General features: G+C 44.9%; 1 protein-coding gene across 1 annotated transcript in view; it reads right to left on the bottom strand.

Moving 5' to 3' along the window:
• Positions 1-3,757: 3,757 nt before the first annotated feature.
• Positions 3,758-20,567, bottom strand: part of TMEM178B (transmembrane protein 178B) — a 332,665-nt gene continuing 315,855 nt past the window's right edge. The window contains exon 4 of the mRNA XM_070617985.1: positions 3,758-4,016. Within this exon, the coding sequence (XP_070474086.1) occupies positions 3,766-4,016 (251 nt within the window). The 3' untranslated portion in view covers positions 3,758-3,765. The remainder of the gene's footprint in view (positions 4,017-20,567) is intronic.

Genomic DNA, 20,567 nt, shown 5'->3' with positions numbered 1-20,567 from the left:
CAAAAATGCACCAGCCCCCAGGGGCCTGCATATGGACAGGAGATGGAGGAAGGCTTGGCTTGATCTGGTGGAGTTGGTGAGTCTTTGCGACTTCACAATCTCTGAAGTTGAAAGGGCTAGGGTTTATAGGAGGGTTGAACCTGGAACAGATGTTGTTTTAAGTTCTTTCGATATTTTGAAGCTAGGGAGCCACAGACGTCCTTATGAAACCTACGGCTACAACAAATGAGGAAGGGGATCACTTGGAGTACAAGAGCCTCTCTAGAGATGAATTCCTTAACTATTTTAATTAACCAAAGTTGATGCAGAAAGAAAGAGGAAGTGAGTGGAGAGACGAAAAGGAAACAGAAGAATAAAGCAAAACTCTCAAAATGGGGAGAGAAAGAAATAGGACCTTTTTCCAGGCAGATACCTTACTTTCCTGAATCCCCAATCTTGTAGGGTAAGAAGGGAATAAAAATTAAAACGGGCCCCATGCTCAAGACTGACTTACATGGAGCTCAAAACACATACATGGTCATAGACCTTGCATTAACACATCTGTAAGGAATTTGAACCTGACCTGGGGTGGGGGCTGGGGGCTCTGAGTTTAAGTGAGGCTGCTGACCCTAAATCCCGTCAGAAGGTTGGGTTCTACTTTGGAGTTAGTAGAGTCTGACTTAAAGAGTCTCGCAGGGCCAGGCTCCCCTCTAGCTTCTCTTCTTCCTCAACCACCTCACAGCACCAAGTGTCAGTAACTGCTTGGAGTGGCATGTCTTAATCTGGGGTCAAGCCCCTATGCTGGAGGAATCAAGGTCACCAGGGCAGTTCTCCTACTGGCTAGGACTTGCCATCTGACCAGGCCTTCCATCCTGGCCATGTGGCTGGGCTGTTTTTGGCCCCAAGCAAGATCAGATCCCGGGGTGTATTTGTACCTATTCGGCCCCACAACCAAAAAAACAGCCCAAATCCCTTGCTCTGTTGATGCTGATGGAGCCCAGGTGGTTCACTTCTTTCCCAGGAGTCCTCCTAACATTTCAGGAAGGTTTCAAAAGGATGCAAAAGTTGTGTCAAAGGTCCATCACAAGGATCAGTAGTTGAATAGAGTGGATGATCTATTTATAGCAAGCATGGTTTAAAAAGGACATAAATAATGATAGGTCTGTGAAGAAAAGTTTAAATGATTGATACCAAATTGCCCATTTGGAATTTCTTTCCCCACTTTCATGCAGCTGGTAAACAGCTAGAATTTGGGTCTGGTCACAGACAAGCCTTCTGCCCCAAACAGAGACTCATGGACACCTGCATCTCTGCTCAGCAGAGCCCATTCAGGATGCTTGGAAGGAAGACACAGGCCTGTCACTCTCAGATACTTCTCCCCACTTCTCCTCAAGCCCCAATATGCCCTTTACTTGAATTTTCAAAGAAAAATTTTAAAAAATTCCCTGTACAATTGAAAAACTGTGTTTTCCTGAAAATTATATCCCTTCTCATAGAATAAACCCTTTATTTTAAAAATAATCCTTAGAACCTCAATTGGAAGCTAACAGCATTTCCTGCTACACACTTCACCCCTCATCTCCCAGCACATCCATACACAGGGCATTTCACACACAACACCTTTTGCAGAAGCTGGCCAGTATCAGTGGCAAGAAAGTCTTAGGTAGGACACCTACATCTGCGTCCAGGAACATATTGACACAGACACACATAAAATGCACCAGAGATACACGCATACAGAAACCCACATTCAAGCCCACTCATGCATTTCAGACGTCCTATCCAAATGTGAATGACACACACAGTCAGAAAGAGCAGATGAGGAGACAGGCAGTACCTGTAGCCTGGTGTATGGAAGAGGGAGAAGTTAAGTGGTTAGTAGGCGAGAAAAGGTGGAAACTGGTAGGAAGATAGGTTAGAAGACAGGGAGTTGAAACAGAGTGGTTGGGTGGGAAGGAAGCCTGCTGAGTGGTTGGCAAAGTTCCCAAAGCATATTTATTTATGAAGCAACTGAATTCTCAGCTACATGGTTGACCCATGGCTGTATAGCTTGGGGATTCTCTCTTGCCTCCCCAGGGCTGCTCAGCCCCAGCAGGGTCACTGTCAGCTGCTCTTGCCCACTCTTTCCGGCAGACTCCTCTCCCTACAGCTTTCACAACTCTCTGGCTGACTTTGTAGCTCGCCAACACCTGCAGTGCCAATTTGCTCAAATGAGCCTGAGATACTAGGCTGGATTCATGCCACCTCTGTTTGGGTGCTAGCCGCTAAGACACCTATTTTGGGATTCATGGCCTTGAATATCAAGAGGAAAGGAAGAGGGTGGAAAGAGTCAAGAGTTCTCCATTAATTTGCACAATATCGTACAAACTTGAGCCCATGGGACATGGAGGTGTTCTCTCTGCATGTGCCCCATTTTCTTTCATCTGTACAGAGGTTGTCCTAGGAAAGGGGTAGATGTCCAGTGACAAAGGACGGCTTCTGTGATGGGGAGTGAAAGGTCTTGTTTGGTATACGTACTTGTGCAACAGCAACAGAGGCAACATTCCTTCTCCCTCCTGAACTGTGTTCCCCCGCTTCTCTCATGGCTTTTCTGCCCAGTTGTGTCTTGGACTTCCAAAATTAGAGGACTAAATCGTGAGGCGTCCCAGAACCGTGATGTGAAGAACCACAGGGTCCTCTGGCCCAGTGGTTTTATTCTTGGTTCTGCCCTCTGGGAATTTCAGCTGTACTAAAAATAACAGAAAAATGCAACACAAATGATAAAACCTCACACTCATATAACATCTACCACATACACACACACACTCCAGGGATCTGAAGCTGCAGAACTGGCAGCCATCTAGGCCTGCCCCTCATTATACTTCCTAGGTCCTGGGGCCTCCATCCTAGGCCACGAAACCACCGCAAATGAGAGAAAGAAAACAGTCATAATGCAGTATTTCCATTTAAAAGGTGAAAAGAAAAAAAGGAAACACCTGGAGTAGTCACACACACACACACATACATACACACATCACAGCATTACTCCAAGGCTCCATCTGCCCAGGGAGTGCAGGTGGGGGAGGGGCAGGGCGGCCTCTTGTTTCACTGGGTGTAAGGCAGCTGGAAGGTAAGACTGGGTTTTCTGAGCATCCACTGAAGTGTCCTCTTATTTGATGCGGATCTTGCCTCTCAGCATGTTGTTCTCTCCCCCTTCCCACCTCTAAAACTTTGTCCAAAAGTTTGGCAGCAAAGAGAAAACTTCCTTCTGTTTGTTTTCTCTTCCACTTCTTGTGTGTCGCTGGTGGGCCAGGAAGGAAATCGGAACAGGAAGAGCAGGTGAAGACGTGGTTCTGCAAATGGCCTCAAGATTTGGTTACATTCTATGAACTAAGTAGGCTTTGTTTCTCTGTGATATGATCGGTGTTAGGGCGGTATCCTCTCCTGTTGGCCCAGTGGATGGCACTTGCTTCTCTACATCTGTGCCTCTTCAGACCACTGGCACTGTCCCTTCCTAGCCCACCACCCCATCCTCGTGAGTGACGGAATCAGGATGCTATCGCAAGTGTTGATGTTCACTCTGTCTTCAAGAAACCATGGAGCCAAAAGTCAAGAATTGATGGAAGAGCCACATGATGGGAACGTTTCCCCATCTCAGTGATGAGGCAACACAAAGTCCGACGAGATGCTGGTGCCTGAGCCAACTCAACGCTACCTTGGCACTGGCATCAGCTTGATTTAGTTTTGTTTTATATATGTATATTATATATATATTTATATATATATATATGGGTATGGGTTTGTTTTTTAGCACACTGTCCCATTCTCGGGTCTAGATTTAGGGCAATTGGTCCTCGGGACAGGTTGGACAGAAGGGGCCAAGGTGCAGAAGAATCCCGAGATGAGTGTGAGGCCTAGGCCACCCCACGCACAGAACATGGACCATCCATAGCCATGGCTGATGTCATCGGGGAGTCCATACAGGTAGCGTGGGTAGCGTGACAGCTCAAAGTTGATCCCGGCCACACAGGTGCACAGTGAAATGATGCAGAAGGTTCCTGGAGGACAAGGGAAGAAACACGGGATGGGGTAAAGGAAAAGGAGAGGGAAGAGGAGAGGGAGAGAGAAAGAGATAAATGAGATTTACTATATTTTCAATTTTCTTGAGTAGGAAAAATGAGAAGATCAAGGTAAGAGTGACCTGCGAACAAGGTCACTACTGGAAATATTCATGGAGAGGAGAACAGCATTTAGGAACGAAGCTTTCTTCACTCTCCAATAATTACCCAGTCCCGGACAAACTCAGGAAGTCTCTCCTTTGGAAAAGTACTAAATAAATATCACATTAGAGTTTTGCATAGGTGGAGTGAGGTGGAAGAGTATTCAGTTCATTTTTCTAAAGCATTTAAAATTCATTCTCTTTGGAGATGCAGAAAACTCCCCGTTTGCTAGTTCTTTAAAGAGAAAAACATCTTTTTCTTCTCTCTTCTGTGTATAACATCTTATACAATATTGGGTTTTCCTTTAATCCATTCACCACCAAGTCATCCAAATCCTGGAAACCCTTCCCCTTTTCCTGTAGGACATTTCCCACAGCGTTCTCCAGGGAACACTCACCTGCGACCTGCTCCCTTACAGAGCGCAGACAGAATCAGAAAACTCGGGGAAGCCCAGTAAGTGACCTCTCACCCATGAAGATTCATAATCCAGAGCAGGATCAGTCAACTTGTCTAACCTAGTCTTATCAGGTATTTCACAAGCATATTTAATGACGGGACCTCCTCGTTAAAAAAAAATATTACTCATATTAACCTCCAATGAGAAGGTTGCTATAAGAGGGAATGTTATAGAAGAGTATAGAATTATATACCCATTTTTAATCAATAGAGACATTTGGTGTACCTAAAATGAGTTCAAGAGCTTTTCTAAATATTTGCTATGTCTTCTGTTTCTTCTGTCACTGCTGATATGAGAGCAATGGCCTGAAGAAGTATGTATACTCTGGGAAGGCTGGGCTGGGTTGATGGTGGAAGGAAGTGCCTGCAGGGGTCCAGGGACTTGAGTGGCTCTGATCTGCATTTCCAAAGAGCCCCAAGTCAGGAGTGTAGAGGACAGTACAGAGTAGGGAGACCCCTTAGGAGGCTGCTGCAGTCATGGGGAGAAGAGAGAAGGGTGCTGGTGAGGGAGCAGGGTAGGTGTGAATGGCTGTTTGGCGAATGATTGCTTGTAGAAGCAACTGCAAGCGATGCATCAGGGTGACCTGGGTACAGGTGTCACAAAAATAAAATAGGGGGAGAGCACGCATGTGTGTGTATGTGCGCATGTGTATGTGTTTGTGTACATATGTATGTGCTTGTGCACATGATGTGTGTGGCAACAGCCACGATGTACAGACACATGGCACCATCATTACTTGGGAGAACAATGGTCCCAAACTTGGGGTGTTACAGAGCACCCCAGGTCCCTCCTGCTGGCACGGGGGTTCCGATGGAATTCTATGACAGTACCGAGGACAGATTAAGTCTCGCCTCAGACTTTCTGAATCAGAATCTCTTGAGGGAAAGTGTGGGAATCTTTTGTTTTTAAAAGTCCCTCCGATGATTTCTGTTGAAATCTGTTCTCGTGTTAGGGCAGAGGTCCTCATATAACCTTGAGACATAGACCCAGGTTGGGGAAGAAGCGGAGGGGGGGCCAGAGGAAGGAGGCAGCCTGTGGGGTCCAGCCAAGGAGGCAGTGGCTGCCTGGGAGCACGAGAGCTAAAGAAAGCTTTGTTTTGACACTAGTTTCAAATAATCCAAATTCCAACAAACCAGAGCAGGTCTGCTCACGCCTCAAGTATGCTTTCAATTTCTGGTTTGGAAACCTGGGTGTGCAATGATATCATTTACTAAAACTGAGATTTAGGACAGGAAATGTGTGTGTGTGTGCATGCGCGCATGCCTGCGCTCATGTGCTGAGTTCAAATCCGAGCTGCCCTTGGGATATTAAGACACTTGAAACCATGGATCTGAAGCCTGATAGAAAGTTTTGAGCTAGAGATGTGAACTGAGTCATCATCTTATAAACTGAAGCTCTGGATATGATTGAGGTCACCCGAGGACTTTATCTAAACTGTATCTACATAGAATACTTAAAAAAATGGAGATATGTCTTCTCATCAAAAAGGTGCACTCTATTCCTGATTAAGTCCAGTGATTTGTCCTGGGAGAGAAGGTCGACCTCAAAGAAGTTTTGATCTTCCCAAGTTGCCAGTAACTGAAAAAGCTTGACATACATTATTTTAATGGCATATTCTGCAAGCAGGTGGACAGGACACAGGACATGGTTGATAAATAAAGAGTAAAGAGATTGTGGATTGTGGACCTAATTACCAGTTGGAAATGGCCCAGCGTACTGATAACACACATCTTGTTATGTTACGTTAATGGAGTTGAGGGAATCTTCCTGCTTTAACTATTTGTCAGTGGTTCTGTGGCTTTGGAGCCTTTTAAAATTTCTGTTGTCTGTTAGCTCTTGTCAATATTACCAAAATGGGAACAAACTTTTAGGATTCTCACTTAAGATGGCCCTCAAGCAGGTCATCTATGCAACTTGTTAGGAAATTCCATGTGACAAAGAGGGAAGCATTGGAACAGGTTCTGTTAGTTTCCACATATGCTACTTTTTTTTGTTATGAGCAAGGATTTATATTTTTATGTACTTCTGCACTTCTAAATTCAAATTTGAAAATGTGCATTAATAAATAGAAATGGATATATGCAGGACATGGTAGATCCCCAGCAAATGGACTGAGCGAGTCATGTGTTGCCGTTGTTACTTAGCAGCCCAGAACAGTGGTCCTTTGCTCAAGTGTGAAGGCCTTCTCTCCCCGCAGTAGCAGACCAAAGCCTCTGGGGCTAGGTCTTCAGAAACTGTCATTTCATTTCTCATAAGCACTTACTGATAGATAAGTGACCATCCAAGAAAGGCAAAAGTAATAATGCATAGTCACATCTTCTTAATAATTCCCCCCATGGCTTGGGGTTTGGGCCCAATGCCAATCAGACTCCTAGACTAACTGTGGTCATAGCGTAGCAATTAAATGAAAAGAATTCCGCTCCAAGCCCTTCCCTTTGGAGTGAGGCTCTGCTATGCTCTCCAGACCTGGCTGTAAGAAGCGTCAGGTGAGACACTGGCCGGACGTAAGGACAGCAGCAGTGCAGCTGATTGTAAGCGATGTCAGGTCTAGTGTGTGGAGCCAGGTTAACTGTGATGGGGCAGAGGGAGGAGGAAATTCCTGTGGTGGTGGGCTCTACAGGAATGATGTGCAGAACAGCTAATCAGCAAATATTTGTTGAATGTCTGTGTTTATGTCAAGCATTACGCTAGATGATAGGGGGATAAGAAGGAGAATAAGATGTGACCGCTGTTCTTAAGAATCTTTAATTAAATCTAAAATAAAAAGACAGGGAAAAAAACTTCTGATCTAGTTGGGGATATGAGACATACATAAATGAGAAGTTGAGGATGGAGTGCTAGTAGCACCCGACTGGGGTATAAGAGACCTGAGTTTAGTATCAGCTCTGAACCTCTGGTCCCTCATCTGTAAAGTCAGGGAGCTGGAGTGAACAACTGTCAGGTCCCTCCCATATCTAGGAGTCTTTAAGAAAAGAAGGAATAAGACCCAGTCGTAAACACTAAGAGTCAACACTCTGATAGAAACAATCATGTGGGGCCAGGAAGATTTCCCAAGGGAAGTGGGGTCTTGAAGGATGATTTCTCAGGGGAAGCAAAGTCTTGAAGGATGAGCAGGATTTCTGCAGACAATAAATGGAAGGGGGTCTTCACCTGGCCTGGAGAACATCCCTTCTTCGATCTCAGTGCCCCATTGTCCTAGGTCTCTATACCCGCAGTGAGAAGGCATGCCCATAGCCCACTCCCACTGTACCTCTAACTTCTGAAATGCTGACTGCTACCATCCTAGCCAAACTCCCACCATTTCTCACATGAGCCACTGTAACACACCATTGGTATCCTGCCTTCTAGTCTTGCCCCCATATAGTTGTAGCCAGAGATATTTTTAAAAATTTAAAACCCTCCAATAACTTCCTATCACACTCAGAATCAAACCCAACTCCTTACCCTGCCTGTATGGCCTTAGCTGAATGGATGCTTCCTACCTATCTGACCTCATTTCTCACCTTGACCCCCATACTCCCTATACTCTAACAACAGGAGAAAGCATTCTGTGTCTCAAACTAGCTAAGCTTGTACTCACCCAAGGGCCTTTGCACTTGCTGTTCCCTTGCCTAAAATGGCCTCCTTCTTGAGATCTTCTTGGATCTCAACTCAAATGCCATCCTCTCCAAGAGATCCTTTCTGGCCCTCTTCTAAAGTAGCCCCTCCTCCAGTGGTTTTCAAACCATGTTCCATGGGGGTGTCTCAGGGGCTGCCACTGGGAAAAGGAGAGGGAGTAGAAGAGACTTCCAGCCTTCTCTCCTCTCTTTGGCCAGAATAGCCCTGTTTTGATCAGTTTCCATAGGAAATTTCACTTGAAGAAAGGATCCCAGTGATTTAAAGATTTTTGAAAACGACTAGCTTTGTCCATTCACAAGGGGACTTCATAGCATGTCCTTATAGGAACTAGGCTTTGGACAGTGAAGTCCAATGGCTGTTCTATTAGTTGCAGGTCCATGTGTTTGGCAGAAATAACTAATCAATCTCAACCCTCATTCCTGCTGGTCCTGGAAGGGGCCTCAGACTCCTACTCAGCCCAACCCTCCAGGCAGCAAGCCCCAACCAGTCAGTTGCAGCTGGTTGGAATGAGAAAGTAAATCTAATTACCCTTTCTGTGCCAGGACTCTGGCTAACATGGACTCAGAGCTCAGGAAGTCCAGTTAGATGAGATGGTACCACCCCATGTAGCTGCAACCTGAGAGCTTGTGCTAATAAGACCCAGCAGTGTAGAGGGTACAGTGTCCTATAGGTCCCTCTATGTCCCTGTTTGCAAACTCCAGGTATGAGTGGGAAGGCATAGCCAATAGGTGCAACAAACTATGTAAACACAAATGCTTCTTTTTGACTGTTCAAACACAGTACCTGCTTCCTTTGATGACCATCCCCACCTGGAACTCTTTTAGGAATCACAACAATTGTCACCTAGCAACCTCTGGCCCTACTCCGGCCACTGCTGCCTGCGTGTCCTGTCAGCACCTGGCTGGAAGAGGTGAGGGCAGTGTGGTGTTCCAGGATTGCTGCCCACCTCCATCGCCCCCCCTCTGGCCCCTCCACTCCAGGCACAGCTGAAGCTTGAGGGAGGGTGAGAGAGGAAACCGTTTTTGAGCCCAGACTGCCAATTCCTGGTTCCAACAACAAATACAGCTTCTTCATCCACTTTCTTCACATTGCTGCCATTTCTAATTAATGTTTCTCTGGTTGCCAAATATTAGATTCTAGTTTTAGTTTCTTGGCTGTTTGACAACTTCCCCCTGCTTGGATATCTCTTCCCTCAGTTTCCAAGCTGCCCCTCAATCCAGGCTTGGCCCCATCTCTCTAGATGTCCCTCTCTGTGTCCTGTGGGCCTTCTCATCATCCTTTCGTTTTTTCAGAGTTGGGCTTCCTCTCACCCCACATTCCACCCTCCGTCTGGCAACCTCACCCTCTCCTCTGACTTAAACTCCCACCAGTACTGACTGATTCATATGATTATACAATGTTATGTGATACCATATATGCTGTAATTCCCAGAGACACAGTATGTTCAAGGTATTCTCTGGCTACGCGGATTCCCAGGGCTTCCCCCCCAGCCCAAATTCCCTTGACTTCCTGGCTTCTTTTATTCTTTCAAAGTCTTGCTTCCCTAGTAGGGTGATCAGCCATCCCAGTTTGCCTGGGAGTTGGGCGCGTGTCCCCGGGAAAGTGGGACTTTCAGTCCTAAAACTGGAAAGTCCTGGGCTAAGTGGGACCCATTGGGCACCCTTCCTACACCCTTCCTCACGGTCCTATGCTCCACTCTAGTGCCATCGGTGATACTGCAATGACTATAAAATAATCCCTGCTTGTAAGTTACAGAAAACATGATGCCCTAACCCAGTAGAAGCACAGAAACCTGGATTCCTTGAATGTGTTGCTAATGTTAAGAAATGCCAGGCCAGGAGAGCATTGTTTTGGAGCAGCTAATTCTTTTGCAACCCTGAAATGCCACCAGGGAACATTTAATCAGCAACCCAATAATGGTTCTATCCCAGGACCACCCTAAAGGTTAATTACCAAGATATTTTTAAGCTGATATTCAGAGCTGTGATGCTAACTCCCTGCTCAGCCCACTTCTGAGCACTGATCGCAGGTGTGTGAGGCGGGCGAGATGGGGCCTCCCGTGTGCTTGCTGCTGTACTAGCGTACACAGGAAGGGGAGGGCAGAACATGTGTCTCCGCTCCTTCAGGGACTGTCAGAGAAGCCACGGCAGTAATGCAGCAGCAGTGGACCCTGTGGAGAAACAGCATCAAAACTGAGGCCTCAGGCTAGGTAACAGAAATGCTCTTACTAATTCAAGAAGCCATTGCCTAGGAAACGAGGCCCTCGTGAAGGTTCTCATAGGAATCCAGGGCAGCTACATATTGTGTGCAAAGGCGTGTTCCCAAATAGCTGTTCCTTATGCCACCAAGTCGTGCCCAAAACTTCAATGGAGAATAATTTCCACAGCTTTCTAGGGCCGGAAATCCATCTGCGTGACATTTTTGCTCCTGGGAATGAGGAATGACGTCTGTGTGTCCCTAACCTTGGCATGTTGTCTTGTTGCTATGTGGCCAGGGGGTCTCTGTCTGACCCGACCCAGCAGGTTGCTGCCAAGCTGTGGCTGCAGAAGCGCCCTTGTGGACATGTGTATCAGGGATGTCTGAGAAGAAGCAGCCCAAGTCCTCCCTAAGACATGCCCCCTTCAGCCCCTCTTGGATATTTAAACCCTCAAGAAGCAAATCAGCAAACAGAACAAGGATCCTCCTCCTCCCACAGTGGTTTATGCATCCTAGGAAGCTGATGTGCACTAAACCCTTCTTTTGCTTAGATTCAATGCCTCAGGAGCATTCAGCTCTCAAGAGCACTTTATAGCTTTGCTCAGACCTGCATGGAATATAAATTACTGTTGAATTATACACTATTGCATCAGCGGCAGCCAACAGGCAGGTCACATGGGATTTCACATCTAAGGTGCCTTAGGGGTTCACTGGGATGAGGCAGGAGGTGGTGATGGGCTCCAGAGGAGAACACACTGCAAGGGATGGGGTCTTGAGTTAGGACAAAATCATCTATCATTCTGCAAAGTCTGCAAATGTGCTAGGTAGAGACACTGCGTGAGTGCCGCCACACTCCCAGGGCAAGCAGTGTTTGTATTCCCGAGGCTGTGTCTGCACGCTACAGAGCTGCTCTATGTCTGGACATGATTATGCCACAGCAATGCAACATCCTCAACTCAAGCCATGAAAGGGACTGACCCATTCATATAGGTTGGCATTGGTTTTAAAGAGAATGCTTCTACATTCCTTTCAGACAACCTGGAGTCTTATCCCTTGGCTTTTTGGGTTTTTACATTTTTTTTTTTGTGAGGAACTTTGGCCCTGAGCTAACATGTGTGCCAATCTTCCTCTATTTTGCATGTGAGACGCCACCCCAGCATGGCTTGATGAGTGGTGTGTAGATCTGCACCTGGGATCCGAACCACAAACCCTTGGAGTGGAGTGGGCAAACTTAACCACTACACCACTGGGCTGGACCCCATCCCTTGGTTTTTACATACCTACAGGGTGGCCACCAAATCTGGAAACACAGGTGTCATGGACTGGATTGTATCCTTGAAAGATTCATACGTTGAAGCCCTGACCCCCAGTGCCTCAGAATGTGACATATTTAGAGATAGGGCTGTTAAAGAAGTAACTTAGTTTAAAACGAGGCTGTTAGGGTGAGCCCTAATCCAATCTGGCTGGTGTTTTTATAAGAAGAGGTGATTAGGATATAAAAAGAGGCACCAGACTGAGGAAAGACCACAGGAAGAGGCAGCAAGAGTGTGGCCATCTGCAAGCCAAGGAGAGAGGCCTCAGAGGACACAACCCTGCCAACATATTGATCTTGGACTTCCAGCCTCTAGAACCACGAGAAAATAAATTCTCTTGTGTAAGCCACCCAGTCTGTGGTATTTTGTTTTGGCAGCCCTAGCAATCTAATACTACAGGTGAATACATAATAATCGGCTTATTAACATACATTACAGTACATAAGACGAGACTATGTTTCAAGACTTTATGGCCACCCTGTAGCTAAAACAAGCATCTAAACATAGCTATTTACAACAGCTGCTGGGCGTCTTGTGGTTTTCTTCTCCATTTAGTCTCCTTCACCTACCTATCTATGCTTACTCCCACTCAATACCCAGCAATCCATTTATTCTCTTGGGTGTGTTTTTAGATTTGATCACAAGATCAATGGCCCCGGTGGCCTCCATATTGAAGAAAGAGCCTTTACAAACTTGGGAAAACATCTAAAGTGCTGAGCAAACAGAAGAGGGCATTGGTGGATGTTCAAAGTGTTTGTTATGGTGGGAATTTACTAAGGTTAGAGCACCACTGTGTAGTCTCCTTGCCTGGAGTCTGACATTTCCATCCTCCACTCAGTCTACACAGACTCCTTGTAGCTATCCTTGTAGTTATCCTTTATGGTCCAATCCAAGTCCTGAGTCTGCCAAGAAGCCTTCTCTGAGCATGGCCAGCACAGGATAATCCACACTTTTTCTGAATCCCAATAACTTTCATAGTCTGGAACAGACAACCTGGCAATTAATTATAGGGACCTGCTTTTGTTCTCGGTTTTAGTTTGTGTTCAGCTAGGCTGTAGCTTTCTCCATCACTATGGTAGTGATGACTCCTTTCATATTATATACAGCACTGAACATTAAATCTCATCACTAGAAGAAATGGAATTTCTAGGCTACAGAGATTTTAAGTGAAAATATGGACTTTGAAACCTAGAAGAGACTGAAGTATATGCCATGCCTGGTTCTCACATGCTCCTTTCCTCCTCCTAAATCGTTTTGTGGTTGCTGAGGTGATTGTGTGTGTGTGTGTGCACATGCACGTGCACGCGCACCCACGCATGTACACGCCTACCTTGTGTTTCAATGGGTACCTTGGATTTCAGGAAGCATTTTTATTTTTACAGAAGTTCGGCATCAGAATAATACCCTCTCTGCAGGATTATTTTGAAGAGCGATAACAATAAATGTGAAAAGGCTTAGAAAAGTTAAAATTGCTTCCTATATGTAAGGCATAATATTAGAAATGGAAAGCTTTAAGTGAGGGTGAAAAAAAATTGTTCTGGAGGACAAGAAAAAATATGGTTGCCGTTTTCATCTCCATCATCCACTCCATTCTCCCAAGCCCCATCCCAGGGTAAATGCTACACCGGGAAGCAATTGCTCTCAACAGAAACCAGAGAAAGTGCTCATTCAGGTCTCTTCATTCTGTGGACTTTGTTGGAACCAGAACCATGGAACCTGGAAGATCTCAGAACACACTTCTGAGACAGACTCTCCTTGGTAATGGAACTTATCTTTGGGCTCAGAGAGGTTACAGTGCCCAGTGGGGGTTACACTATGACATTGGTGGGTTTATGAAGGATCTTGTAAGGCCTACGGCTCAGCCAGGATGGGTAAAAGGAACTAGCCCTAAGCGAAGTGTTGGAAATTGCTACATAACATGAGTTGGAGACCTTTAATAAGTGCTGCAGAGGTTCTGACTCTGGCTCCTCTGGAATATGGAGGCAGCATTTAGAGTTATCCCATACTCATTTATTAAATACCTTCTATATAGCGGATTGAGAGAACTATATGTTTATTATTTTTAGCCTACACGGTACACTTTCCCTTCTTTCTTCTTTTGTTAAAATAACACCACCATTCTTTCTCCTGGGAAGGCATTCTGTGATCACAATGATTAACTCAGACATAGACACTAGACTCAAGCCAAGTCTCAGTTTTTAAATCCTCTGTACCTCTTGAGGTTGCTGTGAGATTACATATATATGCAAATTATATACATACACAGGTATACGTATTAATATACATACAGTCTCCAGTAAGCCCTGACAGTTGGCTGTTCTTTTTGTAATACAAGTGCCTGACTTAAGCTGTGATTGCTGAGGCATTCACTTCATAGAGGCATCCGCTTCAACAAAGGCTATCTCAAATAAACACATTACCAGCCACAGGACTAGATAAAAAGCCAGAATGTGCCTCTCCACCCCCTACCCTGAGGCTCCTTTGTTTTCAAAATCCTAGTTGATTTAGATAACTGGCCATTTAGCCGCTTGTTTGGTTTTTTTTTTTTTTCTTTTTCTCTCTTCCCATGCTTTAGATTCACACTCTTAGGTTTTAAATTCACAAATACAGAGTGAGCCCATGAAAGCCTAAATGCTCACCCTCAACCCAATAAAAGCAGAACCCCAGGCCTGTGCTCTTTCTCTCTCTACCTGAGACCTCACTGCGTGGTCCCACGTGTGCCTTATATGTTCCAAGGCCTGGAAGTAATAAACTCTTTTTTTCTTCTATGCTTCCTAATGGTTAATGCTGAAGGGCATCTTGCAATGATAATAAGAATAAAAAGGGGTGATCCAGTGGTAACATTGGTTTGGAAAGGGGAGATGTTGGGGAAGCTCACCAGGGTCCAGGTGAGTGCCCACCAGCCTTTCTAGCTGTTATCGATAGGCTGAGATTGGCACAAAACAACAGCACATAAATTACATAATTTGCATAGTAACCCAAATTAAATTATTTGCTGAAGGTCCCAAACCATAAGTGACAGAGTAAATATGTGATTTTACTGTACTGCCTCAAACTATTGATTGTAGAAACATCTGAGCACTATCCATTACTTGCTTCCACGGCACCATTAAAAAAAATATCTCCCAGGGGAAGCAATCATTGGCCCACTCCACCTTTGCCCACCTGACCTTGGATATTTCATGCTTCATGGAATAAAATGTTGAGAAGATCTGAGGTGGGTGGTCTGCAGTGACCCATGTGCTTTCTAAATACAGCAGGAAAGAAAGTTCTAGAAAGAAAATGAATCAAGAGTGCAGCATCCCATCTTTCTCAATGTGAATCTTTGTATCTTCCTATCCATCTGGGCCTTGATTCAGAGCTGAGAGTTAGTGAGATCCAACTGGCTTCTTAACTAAACTGAGAGTGGCATCTACAGCTGTGCAGAAAGGAACATTCTCAAGCTGTGAATGGTGAGCTTCCAAGAGTAAAGCCACTTAGAGCATGCCATATTCCTGCCTCTGCTTTTTTTCTCCTTCTCTTTCTAGGCCAACTCTTTATGGTGAATGATGATGGTCCATGGAGCAAAGTTTGAGAACCTCTAAGGCAGAGGGCAATCTTGCGCTGAGTTTCTTGCTGGGGACAGTTTTGAAGTAATACAAAATCTCTGACACTACAGCTTTCTGGCTGCTCTGGTCATTCATCTTCCTAGGTAGCATGCAAGCCTTTTGCAAAGAAAGCCATATCATCCCCCAGGGCGAATATGAAGCCCAGTACAAGTAGATCTATCATCTCATTTGAATTCCTGTCTTGGTAGTCAAAAGGCTCTCCTGGCCCAGAGGTGCACCAAGTCAGCCTGGACCAGCTTCCTGGTAGGAGAGCTGCAACCAGTGGGGATATGGCTTAGTAGAAAGAGAACTCCACCAAGAATCAGGAAATCCAGGTTCTTGGTGCCATCCCTGCCCATGAAGTGGGCAAATCACCTCTTCTCTCTGAGCCATGATCCCTCCAACCATAAAATACAGAGAGTAGGAGAAGATCTCTAAGGTCCTTCCACTTAAGTGATCCTATGACTCTAGGTATTGGGGATGAGAAAGTGCCATTCTCTCTGAATTGCTCTAGGACTGATTTTCACTTATTTTGTCAAACATGAACCACTTGGAGAGCAGATACTGCTTCTCACCTCCTGACATGCACAGAAGGGCTGGTGGATGAGACCATTAGATGCCATTATTCAACACCAATGTGCATATGAGGCTCAGCTCTAAATTGCCTCGATTTTAAATGTGGAAGTATTGGGACCCAGCTGTTTAAGTGTCTGGAAGAAATTGGCTCCTGAAAGAAATCTCTCTGGCTTTTGCCCTATCTGATCTGAGTCAATGCCATCTTAATTAGTAGAGGAAGAGGCTTGGGGTGGTAGCCAGAAGATCAGGCGAGCCTGCCACCTGGTTTGGTTTATGTTTCCATATTCCTGGCACATTTGTCACCATGGTCTGGCCTTTCTTTGAGATCAAAACCTGTACTCAAGTGATTTTTGCATGCTGTCACCTCATTGCTGGGTCACTGAACACATATATAACATTATATGGATCAAACACTGTTATATAATATTTATAATGTGATAGGCATTGTTTCAAGTGCTTTAGAAGTGTTAACTCTTTAATCCTCAAAGTAATCTTATGAGGTTTAGATGAGGAAAGCAAGGCACAGAGAGCTTAAGTAAATTGCCCAAGGTCACATAGCTAGTAAGTAGGGGTACCAGGATCCAAATCCATGCTTTCACCACTTGTTATGTCATCTCTCATTACAGCTATTTCTCGTGCATGTATATTGTCTCTGGAGCTGGACTGTAAGCAATGTAAGTAGAGAAGCTCTTTTTCCTTTCCAAATAGGGTCCTATGCACAGTGGTGTTTAAATATTTGTCAACGAGATGATGAGCTTGGGAGAAGAGGCCCTATCATTATCAAATGTGGCCCTGAGGAGGTTCTCGTGCTTCTCAGACTCATGGCTCAGTTAATAAAATCTTGGTGCTGACTTCTTCAGAGAGCTAGGAAAATCTATCACAAGCTGTGCACAGCTTCACTCCTTATTTTTGTCAGGTAGATGGGTGAGTTCCTGTGGAGGGACATGGGTTTTCTATGAGGGGTAGGATGGAGAGGTTAAAAAAGAAAAGGAATCAAGATCAGAACATTAACTCTCTTTCAGTAAGACTTTTTGTAGCTTCCCAACAGGCCAGAAACTAAACCCAGTGGATAGAGTAAGCTGGTGGCCAGAAGAGGACCCAAAGGAGCTCAGTATGGATTCCCGGCTATCAAAAGGGTCCCCCTCTCCTGCCAGCTCCTGCCCCCAATCCTACTGGCTCATGAATGGGTCTCTACATAGGAACCCTTGTAGCTCCTCTTTTCTCTTGGAGATTTGGGGAATGAAAATTACTGCTCTTTGTTTTCTGAATTCAAACTCTAGCGAGAAGAGCCACAGAAACGAGGTAGGGCAATAACTATCAGCTTTATTACTGATAAAACTAGCATGGCAACTGTGGCTTCACCCCTGGCCACAATCAAGTGCACTAATACTTTCCCCCTAGGCTGACATTTAGGATGACCTGCCTAAGGGAATGTTCAGGTTTGTGGAGCAGATACACACTCACCCAAGAAGTGTTAACTTACACTGGTGGGCCAGAGAAAGAAAGAAAAATAGGCCTCCATACTGGCCTTCTGATACCAGCATGGGCCTTGGGCCTTCACCCTGGGAATGCTGGCCACATGGAGCAGTGGGCAAGGGTAGAGGACCCAGATGGTGCTGGGCCTCACGAGCTTGGCCTCCTCTCCCAACCTCACGAATCAGAGAAGTCAGTCACCTCTTCTCCCTTGGCAAGTAGGGCCTTAAAAGGTGGAGTTGGTATCCCCAGTAAAGAGCAGAGAGAAGGTTCTACTTTATGGGTCCCAATGGGAATGCTGAGGTAAGGAGAGAAGGCCGTTCAACTTTCCCTTGGCCACACTCGCTACAGGACCTTAAAAGCTGTGACCCAGAGGCTTCTGGGAAATGCGATTTCAATGGAACTTATCTAAAATATTAAGACCTGAGCCAGAGGGGGTATTTTAATTAACTCATTATTATTTTAAATAAATTGTAGCCTGCGAGTGTGGTGGAAACTTTAAGAAGAGATCCCCAGGTTTTGTTAGGGGGGCAGTAGGAAGGACATAGCTGTTGGCATTCCTTTCTCCCCAGGGCCAAAATTAGGAGGTCAAATATCATACTAAATTTACATTTTAACTTCACATAAAGCTACTTAAGCATTTTTTTTTAGATAAAATGGATTTTTTTGTTTCATTTACAGCAGAGTTTAGTTACATAGAGAGATACAAAAACAGAAATGTATTAATGGCATGCGAAATCCTAAACTAGAATGAATAAATAAAGACTTGGCATGCTGCTTCTGAAAAGTGGCCAACTCTAAGCATAGGAGCAGTTTCATTTGATAGATGGATGTTAAAAGCCCTTTGAGGGGCAATGATAAGAACTGGGCAAGTTGACTGATTCTTCCTTCAGCCTCAATCATTAGCTCCCCTGTGAGGCTGCACCTGACTCCCTAGCAGAGAGAGGCTCCCTTTCTCTGTACACCCTCAGTCCCCTGATACGGCACCAATCTCTGCCTCCACCACTTTCCTGGCTGGCCCTTAAGGACAGAGACCAAACACGTTCTTATTTGTGTGTCCTGGGTGCTAGCACAATGCTTAGCATATAGTAGGCAGTCAATCAATGTTTAGTGAATTGAACTTAATTTGCAAAGCAGATAATTAAGAAGTGTGACAGGCTGTCTCCAAATATTTGAAAGACTGTTGGAGGAAGACGGTACTGACTTTAATTTATGTAACTTTAGCAGAAAGGGCCCAAGTCCAATAAGTCAAAGTTACCATAAACCATATTCACGTTTAAAATGAAGAGCAAAATAACAACTGGAGTAGCCAACAGAGAAGAGGCCCCCTGCCACCATCTAGGCTTTGACTCTGAGGAGAGATAGAAAATGAACTAGATTTCCGCTCTCCAAGATACTAGTAATGAGTAAGTGCCATAAAAATGGTACAAAGTGATCTCTGAGTTCAGAAGAGCCTGGTTTTAATTAAGATGATTCAAAAAGGTTCCTGGAAGATGCTGACTCTAAGTTGAACCTTGAGGAAAACATAGGCAGAGAAAGGTGGCGTGGAGGCAGACAAGTAGTCTGGAGGGAGCACAGGATGTGTGGCTGAAGGTGAGTCTCAGACAAGATTGTGGCTGATGTCAGACTCCAGGCTGGGGACATTGGCCTTTATTCTGTAAACAACATGGAACTCAGTGTTTTTCATCAGAAAAAATGGCATAGTGATGAGTGTATGTTAGGAAGACAGTGTGGTGTAAAGGTTGAGTTTAGTGGAAAGTATGGAAGCGAGCCTTTATGAAATTCTAATCCTCTGCTAGATGCTTTACCTATATGTTATCTCCTCTCATTTTCAAAACAAACCTACAGGGTAGGCAGCACTACTTCAGTTTTACAGGTGAGAAAACGGAGGCTCAGAGGTCAGCAACTAAATGGTGGAATAAAGATTTCCACCAAGGGCTAAATGACTGCCATCGCACTCAGGGCCCCATGGCACTCAGGGAATAGAAACAAATGAATGGGCCACAAAGGATAGTGCAAAGGAAATATTGGCAGATGTTGACAATTGATAGAAAGGTGTGAGTGAAACCACAAAAGTGAAAAATGACTCAGAGGTGACTGACAGACTGATGTGTTGAGGAAGTCAAGAAAAGAAGCTAATTTCACTGGGGGAAGGGAAAGGCTAGAAGCTAACATTGATCAGGTACCTACAGTAAGCCAGGTGTTTAGCACACATGCAATAAACACAAAGCATATGTGTAATGTATGTAAAGAAAAGATGAGTCTAGTTGAAGGCATGTTTGAGGTTCCAGAAGGGTGGACATGTCCTGTGAACAACTAAAAACATGAGGCTGGAGCTCAGAAAAGGCTGTTCCATACACAGGTTCCAGACTCACCTGTTCAGAGGTAATTATCACTGTGAGGGTGGGTGTTGTTGACAAGGGGTCATGTTTATAGGGAAAAAGGAAAGAGAGTTGGAGCCCACATTTACAGGTAGGGCAAAGAAGACAGAAAAGGAAAAACCATGAGCGTTCTATCATGGAAAACAAGAGATGAGAGTTTCAGGAAAGATGGAAAGAGGTAAATCCTAGTGAGGTCAGGAAGAGGAGGTTCAAGGACAGGTGACAGGTGGTGCAGCCAGGAGTATGCAGGTCTCCAAGAAAGCAGCTTCCATGACATGGCTGGAACAGAAACCAGACTAAGAGGTGAAGTCAGTTGGGGCTGAACTGCAGAAGTAATAAGTAAGGATTATTTCTTTTTGCCACATGAACCCCAAGCTTTGCTTTTGTCTCACAGCATATGAAAATATAAGACCCTCAGCCAAAGAGGTTCATTTTCCTATTTCTTTAGGAATTATTCGTTGAACAGAATCAGCCTCATCTTTTCTGTCACACCAAGAGCAACACCCTTCATTACCATGATGTCTGTGTGGGGTCATCTCTTACCCTATCAGGTGAAAGCTGCTGGAGGACTATGAATATGTCAACAGGTTAATTATTATTTGAGAGAGAGTGCTCCATGATCATTAAAAACCCAGGCTTCAGTGTCACATAGATGTGAGTTGGAATCCTTGGTCTGGGAACTACAGTGACCTTGGGCAAGGTACTTAAACCCTCTAAGCAAGCGCCGGGATAAGAAGGTAAGAGCCAGTGAAAAAAACTGAGCACACATGAATGAAAACGCAGGAAGT

This window comes from Equus przewalskii, chromosome 4 (assembly GCF_037783145.1).
Source record: "Equus przewalskii isolate Varuska chromosome 4, EquPr2, whole genome shotgun sequence".
Classification (NCBI taxonomy): Eukaryota; Metazoa; Chordata; class Mammalia; order Perissodactyla; family Equidae; genus Equus; species Equus przewalskii.
The sequence above is the reverse complement of the archived record's forward strand: the minus strand, read 5'-3'. Positions and strand labels throughout refer to the sequence as shown.